Raw genomic sequence first — 26,535 nt, 5'->3', positions numbered from 1 at the left:
ATGGAATTACGGTTACAGCTAACACAGTAGTCAATTACATTTATTCAATTTCAATACAAAAATTACCGAAATAAACTTTTATTCAATGTTAAGTGCACATGCTCCTGTATTTTTTAATTTTCCGGCATAGCTTTCTCATAAAACTCGTCTCGCGCTGCAGTGCAGGGGGAAATAAAACAATTTTAATTATAATTCTTCTAACATTAGCTACCTAAATACAAAATTCATAAAAATATTAAAACTCATTTACATTCAAAACATTGCTCAGTTTGCACTTTATATCCCAATTCACATAAGTTGCTAATATCTATTCTGCAACTGTGAAGAAATCTTCTGAATATAGTCTCTTAGACTAAAATCACGGTATCATGTTTGTTTGTGCTAAAATTAAATGTCTTTGAAGATAGATGCGTAGCTGAATTGAAAAAGCGTCTTGCTGAATAAGGCCTAAGACATCCTCACTTGAGAAAAACTCAACATACATAGCAACTGTTGCACTAAAACATAAAATCAACTAAATATTTAAAAAAATAATAATAATTTTCACTTCTTTTAGTTTATTTCTATGGAACTCGTCCATTCATTTCAGTAGAAATTCCTGCAAGGAAAGTAAAATATTTGCGTAATTGAATACGTACTTTTCTTCTGGGTTGTTGATTTCGTGGCTCGTTTTTGCGACCTTATACATCTGTGCTTCCTCTGGGGGTTGTGTAAGTTCTCGTGTAGCTGGAGCTTTCTTGCTACTTGATGTGCCGTAGAAAATATCCCCTACTCCGCCTGGAAATTCATTCGTTGGCCTTTATGGCTGGTCATTTATCAGTCGCTCGCCGTGTAAATTCTGCTTTGTTTTGCCCTGAACTTTTCCCATCGTTTTAAGCCTCTGTCGTAGATGGGCTTCTCGTTCATTGACTTCCCGACAATCGCCGCTAATCACGGTGTTGGTCACCGCATCTGAGAGATCTTTGTACTTTTCTTTGCCCTCATGAATATTGTTACGAAATGTACAGGCGCGGTAAGATGGCTTCCCCTCAAAGCAGTTTTAGGGTTTCCATAAAATGGTAAGGGAGGCAGGGTTGCCACATTTGGTGAGAAATCGCCCTTTTGGCGACAAAATTGGCGATATAACATGGACGGATGGAGAACCTTCTGGAACGAATTCTTACCGGTTTAGCCCAGAATGTTCTCGAACACAAGCCGAAAGCTATATAAACCCTGCTGGTCTGCAGTCAGTTAGTGTGTGTGCCTCGTCTAGCGAGCTGATAGTCAGTCATTGAGCGAATGCCTCGAAGTCTAGCGCCGAGTTGGTCGTCGAGTGCATCGAGAGAGTCTTTTAGTGCATCGTCGAGTTTTGTCTTAGACTGTGCTGAGTCGAGAGCTATACACTTGTGCATCGTCGAGTGCATCGCGTGGAGAGTCTCGAGAGTACGTGGAATTCCGAGAATGACCAAACAGAGTCGGATGCTGTACTTTGGTGCTTTGCAGTGAAGCTGTCTTCACCGTTATTGTCTGACAGTGTGAAGGATGTATCGCTGAACGTGTCAGCGTGTCTATAACAGTTCAATGACTGTAAAAGTGATTTTGGAGCTGTCCTGAGAATATTGGTAAGTAAAGTGTGTTTCGATACTTCACCAAGTGCCGTCGTTATTCACTCCAAATCTACGAACCCCGTACGAACGTGAAGGAAGAAAATAACGTAACAATAAGTTTCTTTTCGGTCTTTCCGTTCTACGCAGTTTTCTTTTTGAAGACTCGTCGACTTAGGTTTTTTCCCCTCTCGTTTTCACTATATCCGGCGTCCTTTCTTTTCTTTGAGGGCCTTGTACTCGAGATGTTGGCATTGTATCAGCAGCATTTCTAGATGGCCTTTCGTTGTTCACACTTGGTGATTCCCGAAAAACATCTTATGGCAGTGGCATATCATAGTGCGCTCATAATAGCGCTTGGTCTGGTCTACGTTGGCTCTGGTGCTTACACTGTTTTGATAGTTCAGAAACACTACACTTTTTTCAATTGAGCATTTTTAATTTCATCTGCATTAAAGTTTCGAACTTATTACAAAACTCCTTAACCTTTTCTTCTGGTGCAAACGAGAAAGAATGTTTAATTTTCAGCACTATCTCCCACCTTAAAATCAACTTCTCGCCTTTTTTCTTGTCATAATAAATTTTTTGTTTCGACCTTACCATATTCGAATTTCGAATTGCTTCGTACGCTAATTTCTGACTGCCTGTGTCGTCTTAAATTCTGCAGACCTCTTTTGAACCGAAAAAAAAAATAAAAATAAGAGGCTTACAGAGCGGCGTGTGTAACTTTTCTGCCGAGAAATAATTCAGCCAATATATTGCTTGTAGTCTCATGTTTTGCTATCCTCAAGGCAAATGCGCGCTCATTGATACAGTCATTCGAACGTTTGTGACAATGTTTAACATAGTTTCGGATAATTTTCACCATGTTTCAATTTATCCGCTCTGCAGTATTCGACTGTGATCGATAAGGAACCATTTTAAAATGTTTTATACCAAGACCTGTATATATAGATTCTCAAAATTCCAAATAACGATTTGCTTTCCTTTAACTGATATTATTTTATGTGGAGTTCCATACTTTAATATAAATGCATTTAAAAATAAATCTAGAACAGTTTTTGCTGGAAGCTCTTTTGAGGGGAATTATTTCTATACCTACTTTGAGAAACAATCAGATATTATGGGCAAATATCTAGTTTTGTTTCTTTTTCACTGCGAGGGCAAGAAACTACTAAGTCCATTCTTATTAATGCCTTAGAAAAAGTAGCTTTTATGCAATTTAGGTGTACGGCCGGGCTATAATTAATATCGTTAACTAACTGACAAATATTACAAGATTTGACATGTTGGGGTACAAATGTTTTGTAGCTGTAGAAAATAGACAACTTCCCTTATTCCCTGGACCATTTTTCTTATTCCGAGATGGCCTGAAAATTACGCATAAAGCAAGTCCTGCAAAATATTTAATCCTAAACTCGCTTGGATAGCCGATCTTAATTCATTATTATTTTTTTTACTTTGGAGTAAAACAAGATTGTCAATTAGACTAGAATAATAGCTATAAAATTGCACGGATTCTCCAGAAATTCAATTTTCAAGTCGTTTTCTCCCCTATTAATAAAATTCACCCTTCGATTCTAAAAGATTGCGTTTCTGTCTTGAATTCTTGGGGAATTTATAGTATATCATGTCAATGTGGTTTAAGATATATTGGCCAAACAAAAAGAGCGTTGAAGTTTCGTATCAAGGAACATGAATCTTATGTCAAAAAAGGCGAAATTAACAAGTCTTCAATAGCGTATCATAGCTGGACTTTTAACCATAATTTTGATTTTGGGTCTGCAAAAATCATCCAAAAGGCTTCTTCCATAGGCGAATTGGATTTTCTTGAGGCTTTTCACATTCACAAAGATTTAGAAAGTTTAGTTAATGATTTGAAGTCCAATCCAGTCCTTCCTAATGCCTTTAAAATTCTACTATCTTAATTCAATTATTTTTGCCGATAGATGGCGTTACCTCCTCGCGCTTGGTACTACCAGAGGGTATGAAAATCCGTTCAGTGGTTGCTTTCCATTATTTGAAGTTCAGATTTTGAGCGTAATGTGCATTTGCTCCTCGCTCCCTATTTTAACTTCGCTAATATTTCTTTATGCTTGATCAGACAGCCTGGCTCAGTAAAAGTAGGCGGCCAGTGCAACTCTGATTAAAAATCTAGTTATAACCACGTGCAGTGCTGATAAGCACCACGTGTTTCTGTGACTCCTTCTCCTATTTTCTTCTTTCTATGTATTTCTTTCTTCTGATGAGGAGGGACCTTTAGCTGCCCTCGAAATCGATTGAGTGTTTCATTATACCTACGCTAAATATAAGGTTGTTTTTTACGATTTTGATTGTCACATTAGCGTGTTTCTCTTCTATTCTAGTCAAGATTGTCAATTGTTTGATTACTTGCAGCTCTGTTTCTAATTACCTGTCATATCATGGTGTTCAAAGTGGTTGGGATCTTTCAAGTAGGCAGAAATGTTTTTAAATTCTGGGTCTGTTTGTAGTTCTGTGATAACTGTTTCTCGAGAATCTAAATTTTTTTTTAATTAACATTGTAATTTTTACTACATTCTCATCATCATCTAGTTTAATTCTTGATAGAACATCCGCTACAACATTTCCTTTCCCGGGAGGGCATTTAAATATTAAATAGTATTCTTGCAATTTTAAGGACTGATCGCATGAGTCTGGGCGATAAATTCTCCCTAGAATACAAATAAGCGACGACCGCATGGTCTGTAAACACAGTATCTGGGGTTCTCTCAAAATACACTCAAAGTTTTTGCGCCGCCAAAAGAACAGCTAACGCTTCCTTTTCGGTAGAGGTATAATTTCTTTGGGTTAAGTGAATTGCTAAAATGTGCAACCGGCTGCCGTCTTGAACTGGACTATACCTATATACTCATAACAAACAATGGGTGTCCATTGCGCTTCCACCTGTACCTGTCCATCTTGAATAAGCTCGGCTCCTAGAGCGAAATCTGAGCCATCTCGGGAGATTCCTTATTTACAATCCGCTTCAAGAAATTTCAAGACGAGAGCTTGAATTAAAGCCTCTTTAAGTCTTTCAAATGCCTTGTTTGCACACACTGTGAACCTGGCTTTTTTTTCTTTTAAAGTTTAATAATAGCTTTGCCATATGAACAAAATCTTTAACCAATATTAGGAGCACAAGCCCAAAAATAAGGCCAATTTCTTTCCATATTAGGGGGTAGATAATTTTTTATTGCTATTATTTTAGAATCTTCCTTTTAGATTCTCCCTGAGATATCTCATGCTTTCACCTTCAGAAGAGAAAACATTTCGTGCAGATCCCGAATATATTTATCCATTGTCTCACTTATTATTATATCGTCTAAGTAAATAAATGTAGATAATCCAAGGACAGGTCTTAGTTCAACATCCACAGCTATTTGAAACGGGTCGGGTGCTTCGCATAAGCCAAACGGCCTTCTAAGAAAAGCATAAATTCTTGATTTGATAATAAATGCGGTTTTTGACACATTCTGTGGTTTCACATATATCTGAAAGTATCCAGAGCTCACGTCTAGCGTCGTCATGTATTTTGCGGGTTTAACTTTTTCAGTGTTTCTTAATTATTAGTAAGAGTTAGACCGGGTACTTTGTTATGCTATTTAGTTTTCTATAGTCAATAGCTAAAAGCCATGCTTTCAAATGGCATTGGCCCGGGGTGATTTCATGTGGTTGATCACTTAAGTTAACCCTGGGGGCCACTTTAGATGAATTTGAAAATTTTCTTGCCAATTGTTTCAACTTCAAATCAAGGGGGTTTGTCAATTTTTGGTCTATGCCAACTAAAAAGGTCTATTCTATTGCCCTTGCTCCCGTTTGCCACCAACTAATAATGAGTTTTCTTTATTTTATTCTTAATGTATTTAATATTTCTTTATATTGTCAGAATAAACTTTTGATTATTACATTTGAGGGGACGAGGCATGAAAATATTAACGACTGCTAAAACTGTGAGAAAATTGTAGCATGATTCAGTATTTATTTTGTCTTTAGCGGAGCAGCAACAGCGACAACTAAATTGTCAAAATCAGACATGCCTTTCCAATGTGTCTTAGTAGCCATGGCAACAATTGTCAAAACAAAAGCCGTTTTGTCTCGGTATGATTTTTCGTTCATAACTTCGAAAGTGTGCATTAAGTCATATCCTGAAATTTATGACATATCTGGTAAGGAATCTCTTCTGTTCTCTATAAAAATATGCCCAGTAACTTTTTTTATTAAAACCGTATACAGTACTGATATTATTTATCCAGATAACTTATCTTTGCTAGTAATTATGTCACTCTATTGCATATAATTATATTTTAACTAAGAAATGCTCGAAACAGACAAGTGCACTTTAATAAGCTAGGTAATTACTTAAGTTTTCCAGTTATTGGGCTTAATTATTTTGCGGATAAGACTTGTGTTCATCATTGTTTTCAAAGCTAAGAATAATTTCAAAAATATGTACTTATGTATAGTTATTCTTTATAGTTATGCTTATAAAGATGGGAAAGAATAGCTAATTGGCTGTTCTTCACAACTATAAAAATGTATTTTGTGCCACTGCTTAAAAGTTACATATTATAGTCCATATTTTTATGAAGAAATGGATATTTCTTTTAAAATGACAATTGCTTTTAGTCATCTAGAACTGACAAACATAATCTTTCAGTCTACAGCATGAATACTTTACATGAAGCTAATGGGAATGCAATGGCCACTTAAACAGCAAAGTACCAAAATTTTATTTAATTCAGGTATTCACAACTTCAAAAAAAATATTGCACTTGCTGAATTTTTTTGCTTTTCCTAGTTTCAGAAATCAATGAATCTTTAAAACCAGTCTGAAATATATATATAAATGTATCTAATAATAAGATTGATTTTATTTTATGTACATTTAATATTGAAAATACCTTTCAATTTACCAAAGAAAAAATTCCATGAAGAAAACATTCCTTATATAGCAGCTGGAAAAAATGTATTGTACAGTCTGATATATTTTTTGTGTGTGCTAGAGCTTGGCTTCAGTACTTCTCAATTTCTGAGGTAAATCGTGATTCTAGCCAGAGCGCAAAGAGGACTGCGGCACTTCTTTTATGTAAATGAAATACAGTTTCAGTGGGCAAATTTTATTTTAAAAATAAATATGCATTAAAAAATTATTATAACTTCCGAATGCATATTTGTCTGTCTCTGGAGAAAAGACGGGTGGAGGTATTAAACCTTTTAAGCAAAGAAAATCTCCCATCCACATGTCAAACACATCCCATACATCCAGTGTTACATTACTTGGTCATACACATCCAGTGTTAGTGACCTGTCACTGCAAAACTCTTGTAGATTTGAACTATGTAACCAAATATGGGGAACAAAAATCTATCACTTGTGCAGACCTTACATTTGTTTTCATGTTAAATTCATTTGTTCTCATGTCAGATTTGTTCATTGGATTGGATTCAGGAGAAAGTTTTTGCCCAGTCGCAATCTGCTTGAAAGCTAGAATTTTAGGGGCATTGCAGTCAGAAAGCTTAGGACTCTTCTGTTTGTTTTCAAAGCTACATTACTCCATTAAAATTTCTTTCCTTACTCTCATATTCTTTCTAGCATTTTCTCTATTCTCATTAGTGACGCTTTGATCATTTTATGTTTTTCCACTGATGTTCTGAAAAAAGAATGTTTTTTACTTCTCTAATCTCTTGCAGTAGTATGTTATACGTATATTCAGGGCTTGAATTTAGCTGGAGACTGGCTAAATTCTAAAGCAGGGGTTCTCAACTTTTTTTGTCCCATCACCACCCACCTCCCTTTCCAAAATTTGGAAAACATGTATACATTTATTTAAATTTAGATTATTTTTTAATGCATTTTGTAAATTAAACAAGAAAAAGTATAGAAAACATTGATAAATACCAAAACTTAAACAAAAATGGTTTGTTATACTCATAAACTAAAACTAAATAATTAACAGGTAAATAAAAGGCTGACTCATTCCCTTTCTGAAACTATGAAACCAGAGGGAATTTTTCTTCTTAATGAGAACTCCTGTTCTTCAGAATTCAGAGTTAAGTATATCTGTGATTATCAGGTCAGAAGTAATAAAATTTATTATTGTTATATTACCGACAGCTGACACACTAATGTATGTATAATTTAATACATTTTTCTGATGTGTAGGCATATAATAAGGTATATTTTAATCCATAATTAAACATAACTTGCTTTACAAAGATATCCACAGTGTTCAACAGCATTTTAAATTTTTTTACGTCTGTAATCTGCTTTCGATGCCATAGTGCTTTCACAGTTGTTTACCAAGACAATTTAAAATAAATATAATGACTATTTTGATATAATTTGTGTTTATTATTCCATAATGTGTTGTTATATTTTTGGTAAATAAAAATTATTGATTGTTGTCATAATACATACATTAAACTGCCTCTTATATGTTCAAAAGCTGGGCACCATTGATGCATATAATTGCTATTATTATTAAAGCTAAAAAAATGCAAAAGTAAATAAATAAATAATATATGAATCAAAATGTTCTCTAAATAATTTTTAAATGCTTTGTAAAAGCAGTATAATGATAAAATATTGGAGTAATATTCAACTAAAAACTAAAAGCGCTTTTCTTTGCTTATTTGTTTATTAGGCTGGCAAAAATTTAAGAAAAAGGAAGATAAATGATTTTAATTCTCTGTTTATATCAGAGCACAATATAACAATTTCCTTTACAACTGTAAATTTTTATAATCATTACCTATATTTTAGTATTTATTTTTAGAGTGTTTATGATAGTACCTTTTCAAGAGTTTTTGCCAATGCAATTTGTGTGTATTCATTTGGATAAGAAATTAAATTTAAGAAATATTAACAATTTATCATGGGTTCTATTTCTAGTGATTAAATAGACTGGTTTCATGGGAGGTTTTGTTGTTTTCGCTATATGTAATAAAAGCATTTAGGAACTTAGAAAGTAAACCATGGTGTCTTAGTACTTTCCGATTACCTGCGCCCCTGCTGAAATACAGGTCATGAACTTGTTGCCAGTTTTGGAGAGCATTCATGAATTTGTCAGCAACTATGGGGAGAAAACTTTTATTTGAGTATCTGCTTCTATTTCAGTGATGTATCTAATGTCGCATATTTTTTTATATTCTTTCCCCCTTCCATACAAGAAATGCACACTCCTCAATTTTTTGTGCTCCTTAAATATACAGCAATTGTTTTCACGGTACTTTTTTTTGTGGGGAGGGGGAGATTCAGAAATGTATGTATATGTGCATGTATATATGTGCATATGTATGTATACATATATGTGTGTCACATATACACCAGTTCTGATAACAGAAAAGTATGACAGAAAGATGTTTTTGCGACAAAAATTACACAAACTCACCATCAAAATTCTAACATTACACAAAGAATTACACAAACTCACCATCAAAATTCTAAAATGAGAAAGTAAAAAGAGGCCCATGATACTTTTAAGTGAGCCGCATTACACTTTGTGTAAGCAAAAAGTTGTGTCTTAGTTTTTGCTAAAGAGGAGAATTGTAATAATATGTAGTCTATTGCTATGCTAAGATGCTTACATTCCCATAGGAGGAATCATAATCTGTGGTAACCACTGGTGAAAATGTCCAGAGAAATAAATGAAAAGCCATTTGGGGCAGATGCTACATGTATACCAGGGTTGCCACATAATTACTTTTTTAGAACATTTGGGTTACCATAAATACTTTTTGGTGACTTGGTATGTTGCTTTACTAGTACTTTTTTGTGTTTTTTTTTTGGGGGGGAGTAGAGGCTGCACGTAATCGGTAAGTACCATCATCTTTCCTTTTAGGCAGATAACTGTCATAATTTACCAATGCTCTACTTTAAAACAATTGCTTAATTTTTCTGTTTCAGCCTTGAACTGTGGTATGCTTTTAAAATTAAAATACAGATAAATATTACGTAACTTTTTAGTTGACAAGATATCAGCTATGGAATTAGAGGCTATCTAGTACTTTCTCATTAAAGCAGCTACTACATAAACTTTTGGTTATAAAACTGTATGTTACAAAGTCAGACAGTTTTTGTGTCTAATCATATTGTCACTTTAATATGGATGTACTGAATGTCTTGTAATTTGATACTAATTAAATATTAATTTTCTTCTCATGTTATATTGCTTTGGTTATAATTGCATTAATTAAGCTACTTTTTGTAATTACATTTATGCTGATGTTATATCCATTCATTTATTTATTTCAGATTCTAAATTTCATGGCTACTACAAAAAGTACCATCCAAGGAAATCCAAACTGAGTAATTTAAGTAAATTAAGAAGACAATAATGCCACTAGTTTCACAAAATGATTTACCTCTCATATCAATCTCTAGCTGCTTGGCTCTTTCTGTCAATAGCTGGAGTAAAGGTATCCAAGTCCCATTTAACAAAGCCAGAATTGCCTGGATCTTGCCTTTCACAACCTTGTGTTCACGGTATTTGCATTGGAACTGCATCAGGTGGACATCAGTGTTTTTGCCAAAATGGTTATACTGGTTTAAATTGCCAGACTAATTATGATGACTGTCGCAGCGAACCTTGTTTCAATGGTGGTTCATGTATTGACGGTATTGATGACTTCACATGTGTTTGTGACCAAGGTTTTACCGGTATGATATGTTATTTATTATTGATTATGAATAAATCTTAAATTTGTCCTAAATTTCAAAATTGTTAAACCTCACTTCGTGTTCTTTCTTGTAATAAAATCATAATTTAATCATGTGATAGAAGGTCTTTTTGTAGGGATTTCAGTAGTCTATTATTGATAATATTCTGCTGGAAATCTCTTAAAGAGCATTAAGTAATTGGAAGAAATTCAATAAATACATATCATTACTTACAGTGCTTTGTTTTAAAGTTTAAACAATTATTGAAAGAAATATAGTACTTAAATGTTTCATTTATTTTGAGTAAACCTTGCTTTTTTATGCTACTTGCCAACTTCATTATTTTGCATTTTTTATAAACTAATGTTCCTAAGCACTTATAAGGCTGTTTTATTTTTATTTAAAAAATTAAATCTTGCTTATAATCTCTGAAATCAATGTCTTGAAATTATATTAGCTTCATTAATAATCACAATTTTTTTTATGAACATACAAACACATCATCTTAATTTAATTTTTTATTACATGTGTCATCATGTTTTAAAGATTAATTTTTTTAACTGTTTTCGCTTAAGTAAGTACTAATGTATGATTTTTTTTTTCAGTCTATTCTTTCATGTTTTTCATTTAGAAATCAGCTTTTATTCTTGAATTCTTCTGTTATAAAAATTCAGAAAGTGATTAATAATGATAATGATAATGGTTAAATCTGTAATGCATAATGATTTAGTAATTCACTTTTTTGTCTAAATTCATTTATAATATGTATAGTGAATGTTCTTTATTAATAATTTCTTAATTGCCTTAAAATTTAAATTCAGCTCTTATTCTTGAATTCTATCCTTATACTATCTGTTATAGAAGTTCAAAAATTAAGTTCTAGCATTTACCATAATGAGATAGTGAAAGTTAAAAAAAAAAAAAAATTCTTATAAGCTCTTGCATTTTGAGTTTTTATGAAACCATTAAAATAACTGGTAAAAATCAAAAAATAAAATAGTATATTATTATTATGGGTTAGATTAAGGATAAAAAAACCAAGTTATTTTCTGATAATAGAGGGACATTCTAACTTCTTATTTTACTTCTAACAGCTTTTAACCTTTTGAGGACGGGGAATCTTGAATGAACCGAATGCTTTCCCCCCTTTAAGAAATCACCACCTATTTGCAACAAAGATTCTTTTGTGTAGTTTAATGGATTCTCAGAGGGGTGCATCTATGTCGCAAAAGGAAGACCTTTGAAAGAGATAAGTGGTTAAAACCCAAGGACATCAAATTTGACATTTAACCCCACTTTCCAGCCTGGAAAATAGGGGAAAAAGACATGGCTACTAAACTGGACAACCCCGTCTTTTCAGAGAGGAATCTATGACCACTATAATGGCCATCCCGTCTTCAAAAGGTTAAATAAAAACTGATAATTAAAATATGGATAAAGTGTAGAAAATATTATATAACAATTTAATTTCATAAGATTATGTAAGGAAATTAACAGAATAATTTAAAATTTTATATTCAAAGAATAATAAAAATTAAAAACAGGTGCATAAAAAAATACAGTCATTGTCATAAAAACAGACTTTTGCCAACTTGTGACAGTGATTGATAAAATTGCCTCAGTGGCTTCACAAAAACTTTACAATCATTTTTCAGACAAAAAGTACAGTCTCACTATGATAAATTCTAGGATTTTTTGGCAAACCTAGAATTTATCAATTTTGGTCTTTAAATGTAATATATACTTGATGTATCTAAAAAAATTATTAATAAGCTTAAGTACAGAAAGGTCATAATATATTTACTTTAAAATAAGAGATCATATGTGAATGAGTACAGTGTTAGGGTACTGGAATATGCAATGCACATGAGGGCTACTTGCCTATAGAGAGGGATGCTTTTGTGGATTATTTTCTAAGGAAAATTGACTTGTCATATTACACATCAGAAACCATGCAGCCATCTCATTTATCTGGGATCAAGTCTGAGTCAAACTCCCAGTATTCATAATAGTCTTAATCTTTCGACTTGTTGTGGGGCCATACACGAGTGCAAACTTTGAATGAAAGGAATTGAAATGTAATCAAAATTACACTGTGTAAGCAAAATCACTCTCATAACAATGAGACATTGTGATGGTTAAAAATTATTTTGATATTTGAAGATACAAATACAGCTACACGTAAGGATACATTTTACATGGAACAAGGTGAAGGTCAGTCATATCATCAGAAATTTAAAGCCTCCTTGCCCAATACTGTTGCATTTGCTCTGTAGTTTCTTACATTTGAAGTTTGTTCTACTTTAGGATTACTTTACAGAACTTGGATTCCTGCTCATAAATTCCCATATTCCCTTTAAACACTAAGCAAGTCTGTTATGTAGTTTTTTAGTGCAACATATGTAGCTGCAAGTGGTATATGGTGAGTTACCATATACCACTTGCAGCTACATATGTTAGTTAAGTTTTTCTCTGATAAAAGGGCATCTGCATGTTAAAGATTAGGTTTGCGTTTCAATGATTTCCATTTTTTGACTGTTGCTCTAATCTAAAGAGTCCCCAAAATTTTTAACTTAGTTTTCAGCATTTTTTAACCCTTCTCTATATGCCAAAATATGTAGGATTAAAAAGAATTTAAACAATAAAAAACCTGAAAACTCAGATTTTATATTATGCCCAAAGGGGTGTATTTTTTAACGTTTTATGTGTTTCCTTTATTTATTTAATATCATGCTCTTTGCAATAAACCATAAAATTCAATTTAACAGCAATATCGCAAAATAATTGTAGAAGAGCACATCTTTAGAATTTCCGATACACAGTCTCGCGCACTGAAGATAAAAAATGTTTTTCTGTGTGTGAGTATAGTGTTGCCATTGCTCGCTTTGAAATTGTTCAGTTTGTTAATCAAAAATCTGTTAAAGTTTTACAAAATATGAAGTAGATAATAAAACAAATTCCAAATTTGGGCTTTGAGATGCCCATATTCAAGTAGAGGACTACATTATTCAAAATTTGATAGCCCTAGGTACTGTTGTTATTTCACAGTGTGAGAAGCATACATACATTTATGCAGTTTCTTTCATTTAATTTCTTTAAATATGGGCTCTATTATTTGGTGGCAACAATTTGAAAAGTGAAATGCTGTTTATAGCGAACCAATGCAAAATGCCAAAATGAAATTAATAGCCCTTCTGGTCAAATTATCCCTTTGGGCTAAAAACTTTCTTTTCCAGACAAAGAGTGTTCTGTGTATGATTCCCTTCAAAATAGGTAAAAGTTTTACTCAAAGTCTACACCCAGTTAAGGTTGCTCTTTTGCCTAATTTTAAATTTTACATTGCCACATTTCTCTTCCTTCTGTTTTTATATCTTTGAACTTGCTGCCAATTAAATTTAGCAGAACATCAAATTTACAGGCAGAATTATTATAAAAAGTGTAAAATGCTATTATAAACAGTAGTTCATAATTTATATGCAAAATCAGAAATTTCTTTTGATAAATAAATTCAAAAAATGTAAATATGTTAAAAAGGATATAATGTAATATGTTAGGAAAAATGTTTCAAATAAATTTTCTTAAATATCTGGGCTTTTATTTCTTTAATTTTCTATTTATTTAGGCACCACCTGTGAATCGGATATAAATGAATGTTTGTCAGACCCCTGTTTGAATAATGGACTGTGCGAAGACTTGATAAATGACTACATTTGTCATTGTCCTCTCAGTTATACAGGTATGTAAAGTAAGAATTAGTTTAGCATTATTTTTTAATTAAATGTCTTCAGGTTTTAAAATCTGATTATATGTTAATAGTAAAATAATTTCTAGTTTTGTTTATTGGTTTTTATTGAAAAGGTACTGTGCATTACAAATTGTTAGAATTAATCCATTACTTGGAATTGTGAAAATCTCATTTTCAGTGGTTGATTTCGTATTGCAAATGTATTTCTGAAATTATGTGCAATTTATATCATTGCATGGAGTAGCTTTTTCCACCCTGCTAGTTATATTTATGTTTATGAATTTTTCTGCTTTTATATTAATAAATACATATTCCTCTGTCCCGTAATCATAGCAGTTGATGAATTTAATTTGTTTCATAATAATAATCACAAAAGGAAATTAATATAGATGCAACATTTATCAAAAAATCAGATGAAATTAAATAATAAATTAAAAATATTACTCCTAATTTTTATTTTGAATATTCAGATACTTTTTGGATTTTTGAATAGTTTTGTTACTGCATTTTAAACTTGTGGGCAGGATTCTTTGGCTGTGAAGCTTAAAATTATTAGAGCCATAGTTCTTCAGGCTTCTAGCATAACTTGTTGAAGTGACAGAAACGTATTATCCAGTGTTTCGGGAAAAATGCTCTCAAAGTCTGTGTTTACTGCTTCTGTGACGTCTCTTCTTCTAAGAAGAGTATGACTAAGTTTTACAAGTTTTTCTTCATAACCTTTCCATCTATGAACACAGTTTTGTTTTTTTTTTCAAAGAATCAGCATTAGCATATGGTTCATCTTGACAAATATTTTCAGAAGCAAGTTTTCAAACTCTTGATATGATCATTCTGTTGCACTTAAATTGCTTTGCAGCTAACATAATTGCACCTTTCTGCAGTTTTTTGTTGTTCTTTTGATGCATCAATAATTGGATTATCACAGCTCTATCTTTGATCAAAAACTCTCTTTTTTCATCTTACTTTTTACAACGGGTTGATATTCAGGTGAAATAAAATAATTAATTTTGATCAGCGGATAAAATTAGAAAAATAAGTTATTTCTAATGATTAGGTTAATCTAAAAATTAAAAGATGTGCCAAAACAAATGACTAATACCATAAAATATTGATTTTGATCAAAAGCTTCACAGTTTTGTGCTACAACATAACTTTCAGCTGCATTGACCAATGATTACTATTTAAATATTCACTTGCTACTATTATCATGGACAGAGGAAGTATATGGTTGTAACGAGAGTTTTTCACCAAAAAATTTTCTTAATAAAGTTAGAAAAAAACGCAAAAGCAGTACCTATAGTGCAGGTAGTAATCACTATCCAAATCTATGATTTTCTGCCAACATTTTGGTAGTTTTTCAAAGCCTTCAACTCAGAAACTTGGTGGCCATGAGTCCAAAAACAGATCAACCTCATTTTGGGCATCTTGTACAGAATCGAACATAGCACTGGCAACATGTAGCTGCAAGTGGTGTGAAAAAAAGGTGGAAGTATGATAGAGCAATGTCAAAGCTATATGGTGGGTGTGGCAAAAAATCCCATTCAAGTTTGTATAAAGTCGAGGTGATGAATGCAGGCACATGTGATCTTGCATTACCTTGATAGAACATTCCTTTTTATGTGCTGGAACTCACTTCAATGTTTTTCCTTGAGAGCACTGTCAACATGGACTGGCACCTCACTGTATACTTTACTGTGGAGGGTTTTATCTTTTTTTCCAGATAGATACTCTTTGTGGATAATACCATGGCAATCTTATCAGATACAAAGCATGATCATATTGTTTGTCAAATTTTGCTTTGTGACACTGCCAATGGCCTCACTGGGTGTAGACCAATCCTCTTTTCAACCTGTATTGTTGAAGTAAATTCACTTTTTTTACGAGTGATGATCCGGTTCAGAATTTTGGCCTTTGCTGATATTCAAGCAGATTAATGCAGGCGAAAACACATCTGTCCTTGTCTGCTTGAGTCAGCTCATGCGGCATGCAATGATTGAACTTGTACGTCAAGTTTATGCGATGCATAGCACGACTAATGGACATGTCACTAGTGTCTAACTCCTTGGCAAGCTCTCAAGTGGTTACATACTGATCTTCTTCCTCAAGTTCTCACAGGTGGTCCTCATCAACGTCAGTAGGCCAGCCAGAACACTTTGCTTCTTGAATGTCATAGTCCTTGTTTTTTAACTTTCAGTATCTAACCTTCACAGTGTTGTATGATACAACATTAGTATCTAAATTAGTAAAGATGATTTGGTGACATTCTGTAGCTGACTTTTTGCAACAGAACTGGAAGCAAATCATGATTCTAATCTAGTAGTATGATAGTTCCATTTCAGACCTCTTGTACTTAATAATAACGATATATTTTTACAAATTTCAAAACATAATGTTTTAAAGCAAGTCTCTTTCTTTCAAATGCCAAAATCATTTAGCAAAATATCATTAAACACATGAACGTAAACTGTTCATGCAGATGATATTTGTGGTGGTGGAAAGCTTTCATTAAAACCCATTATTTTTTAGTAAATGTATATAATAAAAAATTTTTAAATATTTTGTTAAAAATAGAAAATAAATCAAGGTTTTTTTTTTAATTAAGTTTAAAGAAGTTGTTTGCATAAATAGAGAAATGCTCATTCTATGTAAATGAAAGTTAAAATTTTATCTGAAGTATAATTATCCTACTTATATTTTAAATCATTTATAAAATGATTTAAAATATAAGTACAATATAAAATTTTCCATACCTGTTAATTGGCTTAAATTTTTCATCATTTGGAAAACTTTCAATTAAGTACAGAACATTAAACCCTTCAAATCCTTCAAATCTTTTTCAAGATTTGAGATTAAAAAGCTTAAATTTCTATATATTTTTGGGTACTCATCTGTTATCAGGACTGGATTCAGAAGTGTTGCATGTATATATGTACATACGTGTGTATGTCTGTGTGTACACACACAATATACATGAACACCTGCATACATATGTACATTTTTTTTACTCTCGATAACAGAAGACTACCTATTTTTGTCATTCAAATTGATTGAATCCTAACCTAGAAAAGACTCAAATGTTTAAACTCGAAATTTTGCAAAAATTAGTCTTATTGACAACCTATAGAATCATTAAAAAAATATGTCATTCTTTAAAAATATATATAATTGTTGTAATTCAGTTATGTTCGGATTATCCATATTATTTTATGGATTACCTCTCTTACTGTTTCAGCATTGTAACAGCTTTAATATCGTTATTAATCTCTCGTGCATTTGAAATAGATGAATAATAAATAATGTACAGATTACTGGCAATATTGAAATGCAGGCTCGAGAGCTGCATGCATTTTCTCGCAGGAAGCATGTAAATATTTTTTTGCTGTGTTCCATCTTGGAGTTGCTTCATATCGCCGAAGAAGTATCACAGTCATAATTATTTTGGAGGCACCGACCGAGATCGAATAATCGTGCGTATTTTTATTTTAATAGTTCATCACTGAACAGAATATTAGTGATACCAGGTTATTACTTCCTGTTGATATTGAATTGTCTTATTTTATTAGTTCATCACTGAACGTAATATTAGTGAAACCAGATCATTACTTCCTGTTGATATTAAATTGCCTTATTTTATTAGTTCATCACTGAACGTAACTTCCTGTTGATATTGAATTGTCTTATTTTATTAGTTCATCACTGAACGTAATATTAGTGAAACCAGATCATTACTTCCTGTTGATATTAAATTGCCTTATTTTATTAGTTCATCACTGAACGTAACTTCCTGTTGATATTGAATTGTCTTATTTTATTAGTTCATCACTGAACGTATTATTAGTGAAACCAGAGCATTACTTCCTGTTGGTATTAAATTGCCTTATTTTACTAGTTCATCACTGAAAGTAACTTCCTGTTGATATTGAATTGTCTTATTTTATTAGTTCATCACTGAACATAATATTAGTGATATTAGGTTATTACTTCCTGTTAACACTGAACTGTCTTATTTTATTAGTTTATCACTTGAACGTAAACTTAGTGATACCATTTTAATGCCGTCTCTAGTAGAGCTCAAAGGAAAAGAAAAATAGCTGAAGAGAAGATCTTGGAACCGATGAAGGAAGAAAATAAAGCATTCAAAGATATCTTTGAAGAAGAAGTTAAATCACCGGAATTAAAGGTGGAAGATTTTCACGAAAATTTGAAAAACGATAAAGAAATTAATATTGAGAATCATTTTGCAATGCAACGTTATCATCATCTTTCGGCTTTCGATTTAATATCAAAGCCGCTAGTAATATACGAAGAAAACAATTGTCGAAAACAAAAGAAAATTGAATATTATCCGAAAGGCACAAATGAACTGAGGAAAGGCTTTGTTGTGAATTATAGCCGAAGAACTGATCCAACATGGAAGAGATCTAGGCACCGTCAAAAAAAAAAAAAAAAAGGGGGGGGGGAAGACTAATTTGAACACTATCCATTTTCTTCCTATTTAAATGTGGTGTAAAAATCTTTTTTTAAAACTTAAAAATTTTGACCTGAAGTTTGGAAATTTATCATAGAAGTTACCTTTTCTCTTTAAGCAATTGAGCAAGCCGAGCTTATTAAACTGTCAAATTTTACAGAACTTTTCCCTTCGGAAAAAGTCTCTCCATTGGGGGAGAGGTTGTAACAGCTTTAATATCGTTATTAATCTCTCGTGCATTTGAAATAGATGAATAATAAATAATGTACAGATTACTGGCAATATTGAAATGCAGGCTCGAGAGCTGCATGCATTTTCTTGCAGGAAGCATGTAAATATTTTTTTTTAAATAAGTTTATAGAATATGTTTTCTCTTCTTGTTTGTATGTCGCCAATTTTTTGAGTGTTAAATAAAAGTTATTGCTGTGTTCCATCATTGGAGTTGCTTCATATCGCCGAAAAAGTATCACAGCATGCTATCTAACAAAACTGCCAAAATTTTCTAATTATTAGTGACCTGTGCTTTTTTGAAATTTCTCAGAACAAACTAATGAACTACAGTACAAAGTCCGTAATCCGGACGTCCGTTATCCGGAATGATCTATAATCCGGACCTCAAAAGCAGCAAACTTTTTTTTGTATGCTTTACACATGCGCTTAAAGAATGTGCGCGTATACATTATGCAAGCACATAGTGTATGCTTTACGCATGCGCATGTTGAAAGAAATGTTTAAAAGTAAACAAATAAATATTAAGCTTTTTTTTTTTAATTTGATACCTGTAGATCATAATTGCTCTTTATTTCATAAATTACAGTTTCATATTTTTAATTGTATAATTTCTGCATGCCATCTTACCAGATATAAATTGATGACCTATAATCTGGAAAAACCCCTAATCCGGAATCGCCGAAGTCCCGACGAGTCCGGATTACGGACTTTGTACTGCATACTGTTAATTCTGAAGAAAAATAATCCACTATTAATAGGTTCTGAATATGTGTCTAGCAACTCATACATGTAAACTCTGCATCACCCATATGATACTAGGTGTCTATCAGTTGAAATACTGAAGCATATCTTTCCCTCTGTGCTACTTGGTTTGATGCTGTATGTTTTTAGTTCTTGTGTGTCCTCAATATCACACTGATGTATTCCATTTCAAATTAAATGTATGAGCAATGAAAACCTTGAATAAGCCAAATCAACACTGATACATGATCTTCAACTTGAATCTAGAACATAGAAATACCACCTAAATATCACTATGCAAATATAAAGTAGACCATTATGATCAGTTTAGAATATTTACTTGCAAACTTAATATTCTCACTTGCAGCACCAATCCTAGACTGGTGGTCACCCATGTTCAAATTAAAATTGGCTGCCCTTTTCTACAGAAATATGTTTGATAATCATTTCACTGTCCTTAAATTTGCTGTGCACCATCTTTCCCCCCTGCTCACTTGCATTGAGCCTGCTCACTTGACATAATCATCTACCAGCAATGAGTTCAATTGCAGTTTCTTTTCTGAATGAGAAGTAAATGCCAACTCAGCAGATCTATTGCTTTCACTATTTGTAGATATAAGTTTCATTCAAATGAAAGTGGCGTTGCTGTAACAACTCCACCATTTAAAGAGAAAGATGACTCATCATGCCCCTATAGAGGGCGCAGAGTGCTGGGAGTGCATGCGATATTGTCAGGTCCTACCAGATGCATGTGTAGTAGCAACTGAGCACATTATTTGCATCATGGCAGCTTCTAATTCGTGTCAACACGCGGCCGTGCAATTTTTAACAGTGGAAAATGCGAGTCCCTGTAAAATCTATCGTCGAATGCAAAATGTGTATGGCATGTAGTGTATCAAATGCAAATTGGTATTTCAATGGAGTAGGGATTTTCGTAGTGGAAGAAACAGTATTGACAACAGGCCACAACCTGGTCAAGTGCATGTGGTGATCACCCAGGAAGCAGTTACAGATGTGGATCGTCTCGTGAAAATAAATCTTCGAATCACCACTCGAGAAATAGCAGAGGAAATGTCTATGTGCATAGGGAGTGTGCACACAATACTGTGTGGAAGACTGTGATACTGCAAGGTTTGTGCACAAAAGAGCAGAAACCTTTGACAGAGAAGCAGAAATTCATCACATATCTGTTTTCATGCAACACCTATGGGGAACCAATTCCTTTCAAGGATCATTGCCTCTGATGAAACATGGTGTCATCACTTTGATTCAGCCACCAAAAGCATGAGCATGGAGTGGTAACACTCTTCCTCCCACGCCCAAAGAAAGCTCGCACATCCACTAGAGACGTCATGTTAATGTGCTTCTTTGATGTCGATGGCCTATTACTGTTGAAATGTCTACCTATGGGCGCAACTGTCACTGCTGCCACGCACTGTGCCACATTGCAGAATCTGACACAAAATACCAAGACCCAATGACGTGGCATGCTGTCACGCAGGGCTATCCTCTTGCATGATAATGCTTGTCCTCGTGTGGCTGTGGTGGGCCAAACATTGTTACAGCAATTCTGCTGGGAGGTTCTCGAACATCCCCCTTACAACCTGGACTTCTCCCATGTGACTACCACATCTTCAGTCCACTCAAAAAATATCTGAAGGGACAGCAATTTGCCGACGATAATGAGGTCCAAGCTGTTGTTTTCTTTTGCTATTAATATTGTTAAACCATTTCTCAAACCAACCGTAGTGCCACTTTCATTTGAACAGCCATTTATCTTTAACCCCTTGCTTGGGGAGACCCTTGCTGTCGCCCCAAGCCCCAATATGTCAGAACCCTTGCTTTCTGACATATTTCAGGAAAGTGTGTCAGAAATGGAATATGTTTTTCACTCTTTCAGTCCTGATAAATGCCAATTCTACCAAACTTGAAATAAATATGGAACAAGTATCGCTGTATTTTGATTAACAGTGAATTAGATTTCATTAACCGTTTAATCAATGAAAACAAACTCATTTCAGACTTCATGAAATTGAAACACTAAACTCCTGCCAGTTAGTTTAGGCATTCCTAGTTTGGCACAGTTGGGTTTCTAGAATTGGACTCATGTAATACTGTTTAGAAAACCCGACAAAAAAAATATCAAAATTTGAAAAACTTTCTGAAAAATTCTTTAACATATCACGATCGATAGGAATCTCAGAAAGACTATTTAGCACATCAGGTAAATGAAGCAAGTTGGATGCAGACTGAATTTGAATGCTAGCTTTCATAAATAAAAATCTCCATTAAGAATTTTTGCCTTTTAAAATTGTACTATTAGGGATCATTATTTAGTATTTTTATAAATTCTTAAAATAAACATGTTCCCCCCCTTAATTTTCTAGAGGATATATTTCATTTCATGTTTAATTTTTATATATGTTAACAATTCAAATAATTCTCTCTCAATCTAAACTTACTTTGATTTAAAAAGTACTGGAATTGTTACTCAAAAGTTTTTTTATCAAGTAATTTTGAGAAAAAGTACTTTGAGATGTGAGAGTTTTAAAATATATGTTTTGTATGCTAAATTTCTCAGTATATTGTTAATAAATGTTTATAAAAAGTGTATTTTAAAATCCATTTTTCATTAAACACAGTTTCATATTTAGCTTTAATTAAAAACTTTCAGTATTAAGTAAAAGTGATAAAATTATTATTATCATTAAATGAAGCTTTCAAGAATTTTTTAGGATTCAGACTTTTAAAAGAACTGTGGTATTTGTCTCATCTCTATGTTAAAGTGTAATTATTTGGATTTTTAAAAAAAAGTAGGAAAGAGGCAATATTTTATTCATGTAAAATTAGGGATGGTAAACATAAAATTTTCAAATTATATGCCTTTTTTTAATTCATAATACTGTTATTTAAAGCGAATAAATGAAAACAATATACTTTGACAATAAACTATACAAAAAAAGAAGTTGAATAAAAATCAAGTATTTCTTTTCTCTTTTTTCTTTCATTCTTATTATATATAAATATTCAGGATATGTTCTTGCCATAACTGTGATGCATATCTTTACATTTATGATGTGAACTGCTTAAAAAAGGCAGGGATAAAAAAATATATATACCTGATGTTCTAAAGAAGGAACTTTTTTTAAATAAAAAAATTTATTTTAAGTCTTTCTTTAGGTTTTAAGTTTGAAACTCATTATTTTTAACATTTAAAATACTCAATATTTGTATAAGATTCAAATAATTCAGTTAATTTGAATAGTTTTATCCTTAAAATGTTATAATTAAAGCAATTTGTTTAGCCCTTTACTGTTTCCTTTCTGCTACTTTGTTGTAATCAGCTGTTCTTATTTATATAAATGTTAAACTTTATTGTGGCTGATTTTTAACTCAGTTTTTACAAAATATCTCTGATTTTATCATATTTTTCTGTTTTATCATATTTTTCTATTTTGAAGAATTATATGATATAAATACCTTTCCAGGTATTAACTGTGAGCATTACTTTAATGTGTGTGCAGTGGAAAGCAGCATATGTAAAAATGGAGGAACTTGTTTACTGGGCCCCAATAATACTACAAGTTGTAGGTAAGGTTCTTTTCTTCAAATACCAATTTTCCATTTTTTTTTTTTTTTTTTTTTTTTTTTTTTTTGTTTGTTCCCTTTTTTATCATAAGTATTTTTTTTTAACTTCCCTATAAAACTACTTATTTTGTATAATTCCATGTATTTTATTATTATATTGCTTCTTTAAAAGAACTTACTATTGATTAATATTCTTACATATTATTAGAATGTAATCTTATGGAAAATTTGGTACTTTCTGATTATCTGAACTGCCATTAAAAGGTGCCATATCATTGCTAACTTTCTGAATTGGCAAGAAATGTTTGTTTGGCTCTCTTTATTTTTCATGAATAGTGTTCTTTTCACAAATACAGTAAAAACTTGACAATCCAGAAAACTTGAGAAATGGCCAAATGCTGGAAACATGAAAATCCTGGATTGTTGAGCATATGAAAATTGTAATTTATTCTAGGAAATCAAATGAATGGAAGTAAGTTCCGGTCAAAAATTATAAAAACAATCATCTTTTTTGTTGTAAATTTTATCAAAAAATCTACATTTTAAAATTATGCAAGATTTTGAAAAAAAATTGCATTTCAGAAATAAAAGCCTGAAAGCTAACAGAGATGTCACTAAACTTGTACAAGTTATTTTGACAAAAGTGTAAAGAAACAGATTGTTCTTTATCTAGTTAGATAATTAACAGATACAAGACACATACAGTATATAAAAAAAAATTAAACTGCCTATCATAATTTTTCATATTGCACCAGCATTGTTTATCTGTTTTCAAATAAAATTACAAATCTTGTCCATTAAAGCACATTTTACTTGGTGCTGGTCACACATTTAATCGCATTTTTCTTGGTCAATACATTGCTGTAAACTGTTGTATAGAAGGCAAATCCCAAATTTTAATTATTTTTTTCAAAATGCAAAGGAATAGTAGATAAACAGCAGCTAACTTTATCCTCCTTTTCAAAAACCTGAACTGCCTTATTGAAAATTAATCAGGTTTACATAAAACCAAAGCATTTTATTGTGTTGTGATGTCTTGCTAGCCCATTATTAGTGCTAAATCATACTGTTTGGCAAATACTACATAATGACATCACGAGTCTCTCATTTGCTTAATTTTGGGGAAAAAGTTCTGAAATTCAAAAATATTCCAATTAATTGAATTCTGGGAATGTATTTTACTGTCTTGTCAATTCTGGGAATTGTACTTTTACTGGAATTATAAAAGGACATATTTCATAAGAGACAAATTTTGTGAGACAAAAATGAAAATTTAAATGGCCAACATAGACATTTCTGCAGCTGTTATTAGTGTTCACCATTGGCCTTTGAAGTATTTTACTATTCAACAAAACACTATATGTCTGAAAATAATCCAACATGTTCTGTCTAATCAATTGATAAATTCTTCGGTTTTATTATGATTCATAGTGATATAGAAAAATGCACTTGGTAGTGAGGAATGCGGATCTATAAAATGATAATTTAACTATAAAGTGTGTAAATATGTTTGTACTTCAATGCTTGTGTGGTATGTGCATTCATGAGGTAGCTGTTATCACATATATGCTTAAAAATACACCAAAAGTACAACAGTTTTAAATGTTGAAACTGGGGAGGAAGAGATAACCAGAAAGTACAAAACATTTTATGATGTACTATATGTAAATTATAAGATTATGAAAAAAAATTTAAGTAACATTTCAAGTATTGTTAATATTTCTTGTTTTTTTAGAGGAAATTATTATAAATTATTTATTTAGTTATTTTTATCTATGTTATACAAAGCTGCCCTCCAAATTTCTTTGGAGAAAAATGTGAGCTTCCAGTTTGTCCATGTGAAAGAGGTGGAATATGTATTGGAGAACCTGATTTTAGTTGTTTATGTCCATTTGGTAAGATAAATTATTGTCAGTTTTAAGCATTCAATGTTTTCTTTGCTTATTTTTTTTTCTTTGAAAGAAATAAGATTTTAGAAATTTAAAGAATGTTTGGGGGGCCTGACTAAAACATGGGGCTCTAAAGATCTTTTGAGCTCAGATGCAATCAGTAATTTGATATCAAATTACTCCATCATTTTATGAAGACCTGCTCTCTTTGTTTTGAAATGTCATTAAATTTGTACATTAAAGTCATGAAATTTACCTTTTTAAAAATATTTTAATAGAATGTGTTTTAGTTGAATTGGTATTTGCTTTATTTGCCCGATATAATTCTGAATAATATACTGTATTGTTAAACATAAAAATCAGAGTCTACTGATCTACACAGCTTTTACAAATCTACAATTTGTAAAAGCTGCGTTTGCATTTGCCCACCTGTTACTGTGTTTCCTAACGTGTACTTTATTCTTTTCATCGATAGATACTAGTATATCTGCAAAGTCCTGAATCCTGTTAGTGTAGTGAAATTCAGTCTAGTGGTGGTTGAGTAATGATTCACACAGTGTGAAAAGCACAATGAAGTTATATCTGAAACTCTTAATGATATACTTATGTGCATAGAAATTTCATGTAAAAATCATCCTTATTTTCTCAAATGCAAGCCATCCCAGATGTTATGGTAGTTGACTGATTGCCAAACTTTTAGGCTTAAACTTGAATCCTGGTTAAGACATGGACATTTGTAAATATACTGCCTTTACGGAATCGAAACAGTCTATTAATGTGAAACTCTTTTGAAGATATTGGTTATTGAAGAAAGATAAGAAAACCTCAGATTCCATTTCCTAAAATGCTCTCATTCAAAAACTGGGATAAGAAATAGGCATATAATCCTCATCTTCTTTGTCATAAATAAATAATTCATTTCTTATGAAGTGAAGAATTGAATCCAGCCATTGCTAAGTGAAAAGAAATCATGACTAAAATAAATGAAAGGAAATGCATGAAGAATTCTATATTCAATTGATTATACTGTATTAACATGTTCTAGTAATTATAACTTTTGAATGGGTATTAAGCAAGTGGCATTATCAACAAGAGCAAAATAATTGAAATTGAATAGTATATTAAATTATATCTTCTTCAAGAGTTAACTATTATTGGACATAAGTTAGATTTTTAAGACATTTAGCTAATGTAATCTACAGAAAGAATACATATTGGCATAGTGTCAGTTTTGGGTTAGGTTAGATTATTGAAATGTGGCAAAGCATCTGCGGGATATCTACCTTGGGGAAGGGATGTCTTTGTGGAGACCTTAGAGGAGGGATCTTTGTGGAGATAGATCTAAGGAAAATTGGCTTCTATTTACATTACATATAGCGAAAACCATACAACCAGTCCATTTCATTTGGGTTCAAACTCGTATTGAACTACCATGGCCACTAGTGGGGGACCTGTGTTAGTTGTGGGCAGGTAGCATATGCACTGAAACAATCATTTTTGGTTTTATTATTTACTTGTTAGTAGATGCTGCTTTAAGATATTTGATAAATCTTTGAAGCTGATCATGATGAAATGTGGAAAGCCATTAATTAAAGAGCATGCAAAGATAGT

General features: G+C 32.2%; 1 protein-coding gene across 1 annotated transcript in view; it reads left to right on the top strand.

The window, feature by feature from the left end:
* Positions 1-5,644: 5,644 nt before the first annotated feature.
* The window catches only part of eys (eyes shut), a 102,633-nt gene continuing 81,742 nt past the window's right edge, over positions 5,645-26,535 (top strand). The window contains exons 1-5 of the mRNA XM_035352903.2: positions 5,645-5,770; positions 9,858-10,262; positions 13,885-13,998; positions 22,936-23,038; positions 24,824-24,930. Coding sequence (XP_035208794.2) covers positions 9,959-10,262; positions 13,885-13,998; positions 22,936-23,038; positions 24,824-24,930 — 628 coding nt within the window. The 5' untranslated portion in view covers positions 5,645-5,770; positions 9,858-9,958. The remainder of the gene's footprint in view (positions 5,771-9,857; positions 10,263-13,884; positions 13,999-22,935; positions 23,039-24,823; positions 24,931-26,535) is intronic.

This window comes from Stegodyphus dumicola, chromosome 4 (genome assembly GCF_044657685.1).
Source record: "Stegodyphus dumicola isolate Sdum_Otavi_A_Nest chromosome 4, ASM4465768v1".
Taxonomy (NCBI): domain Eukaryota; kingdom Metazoa; phylum Arthropoda; class Arachnida; order Araneae; family Eresidae; genus Stegodyphus; species Stegodyphus dumicola.
This window is presented reverse-complemented; position numbering and strand designations above follow the sequence as displayed.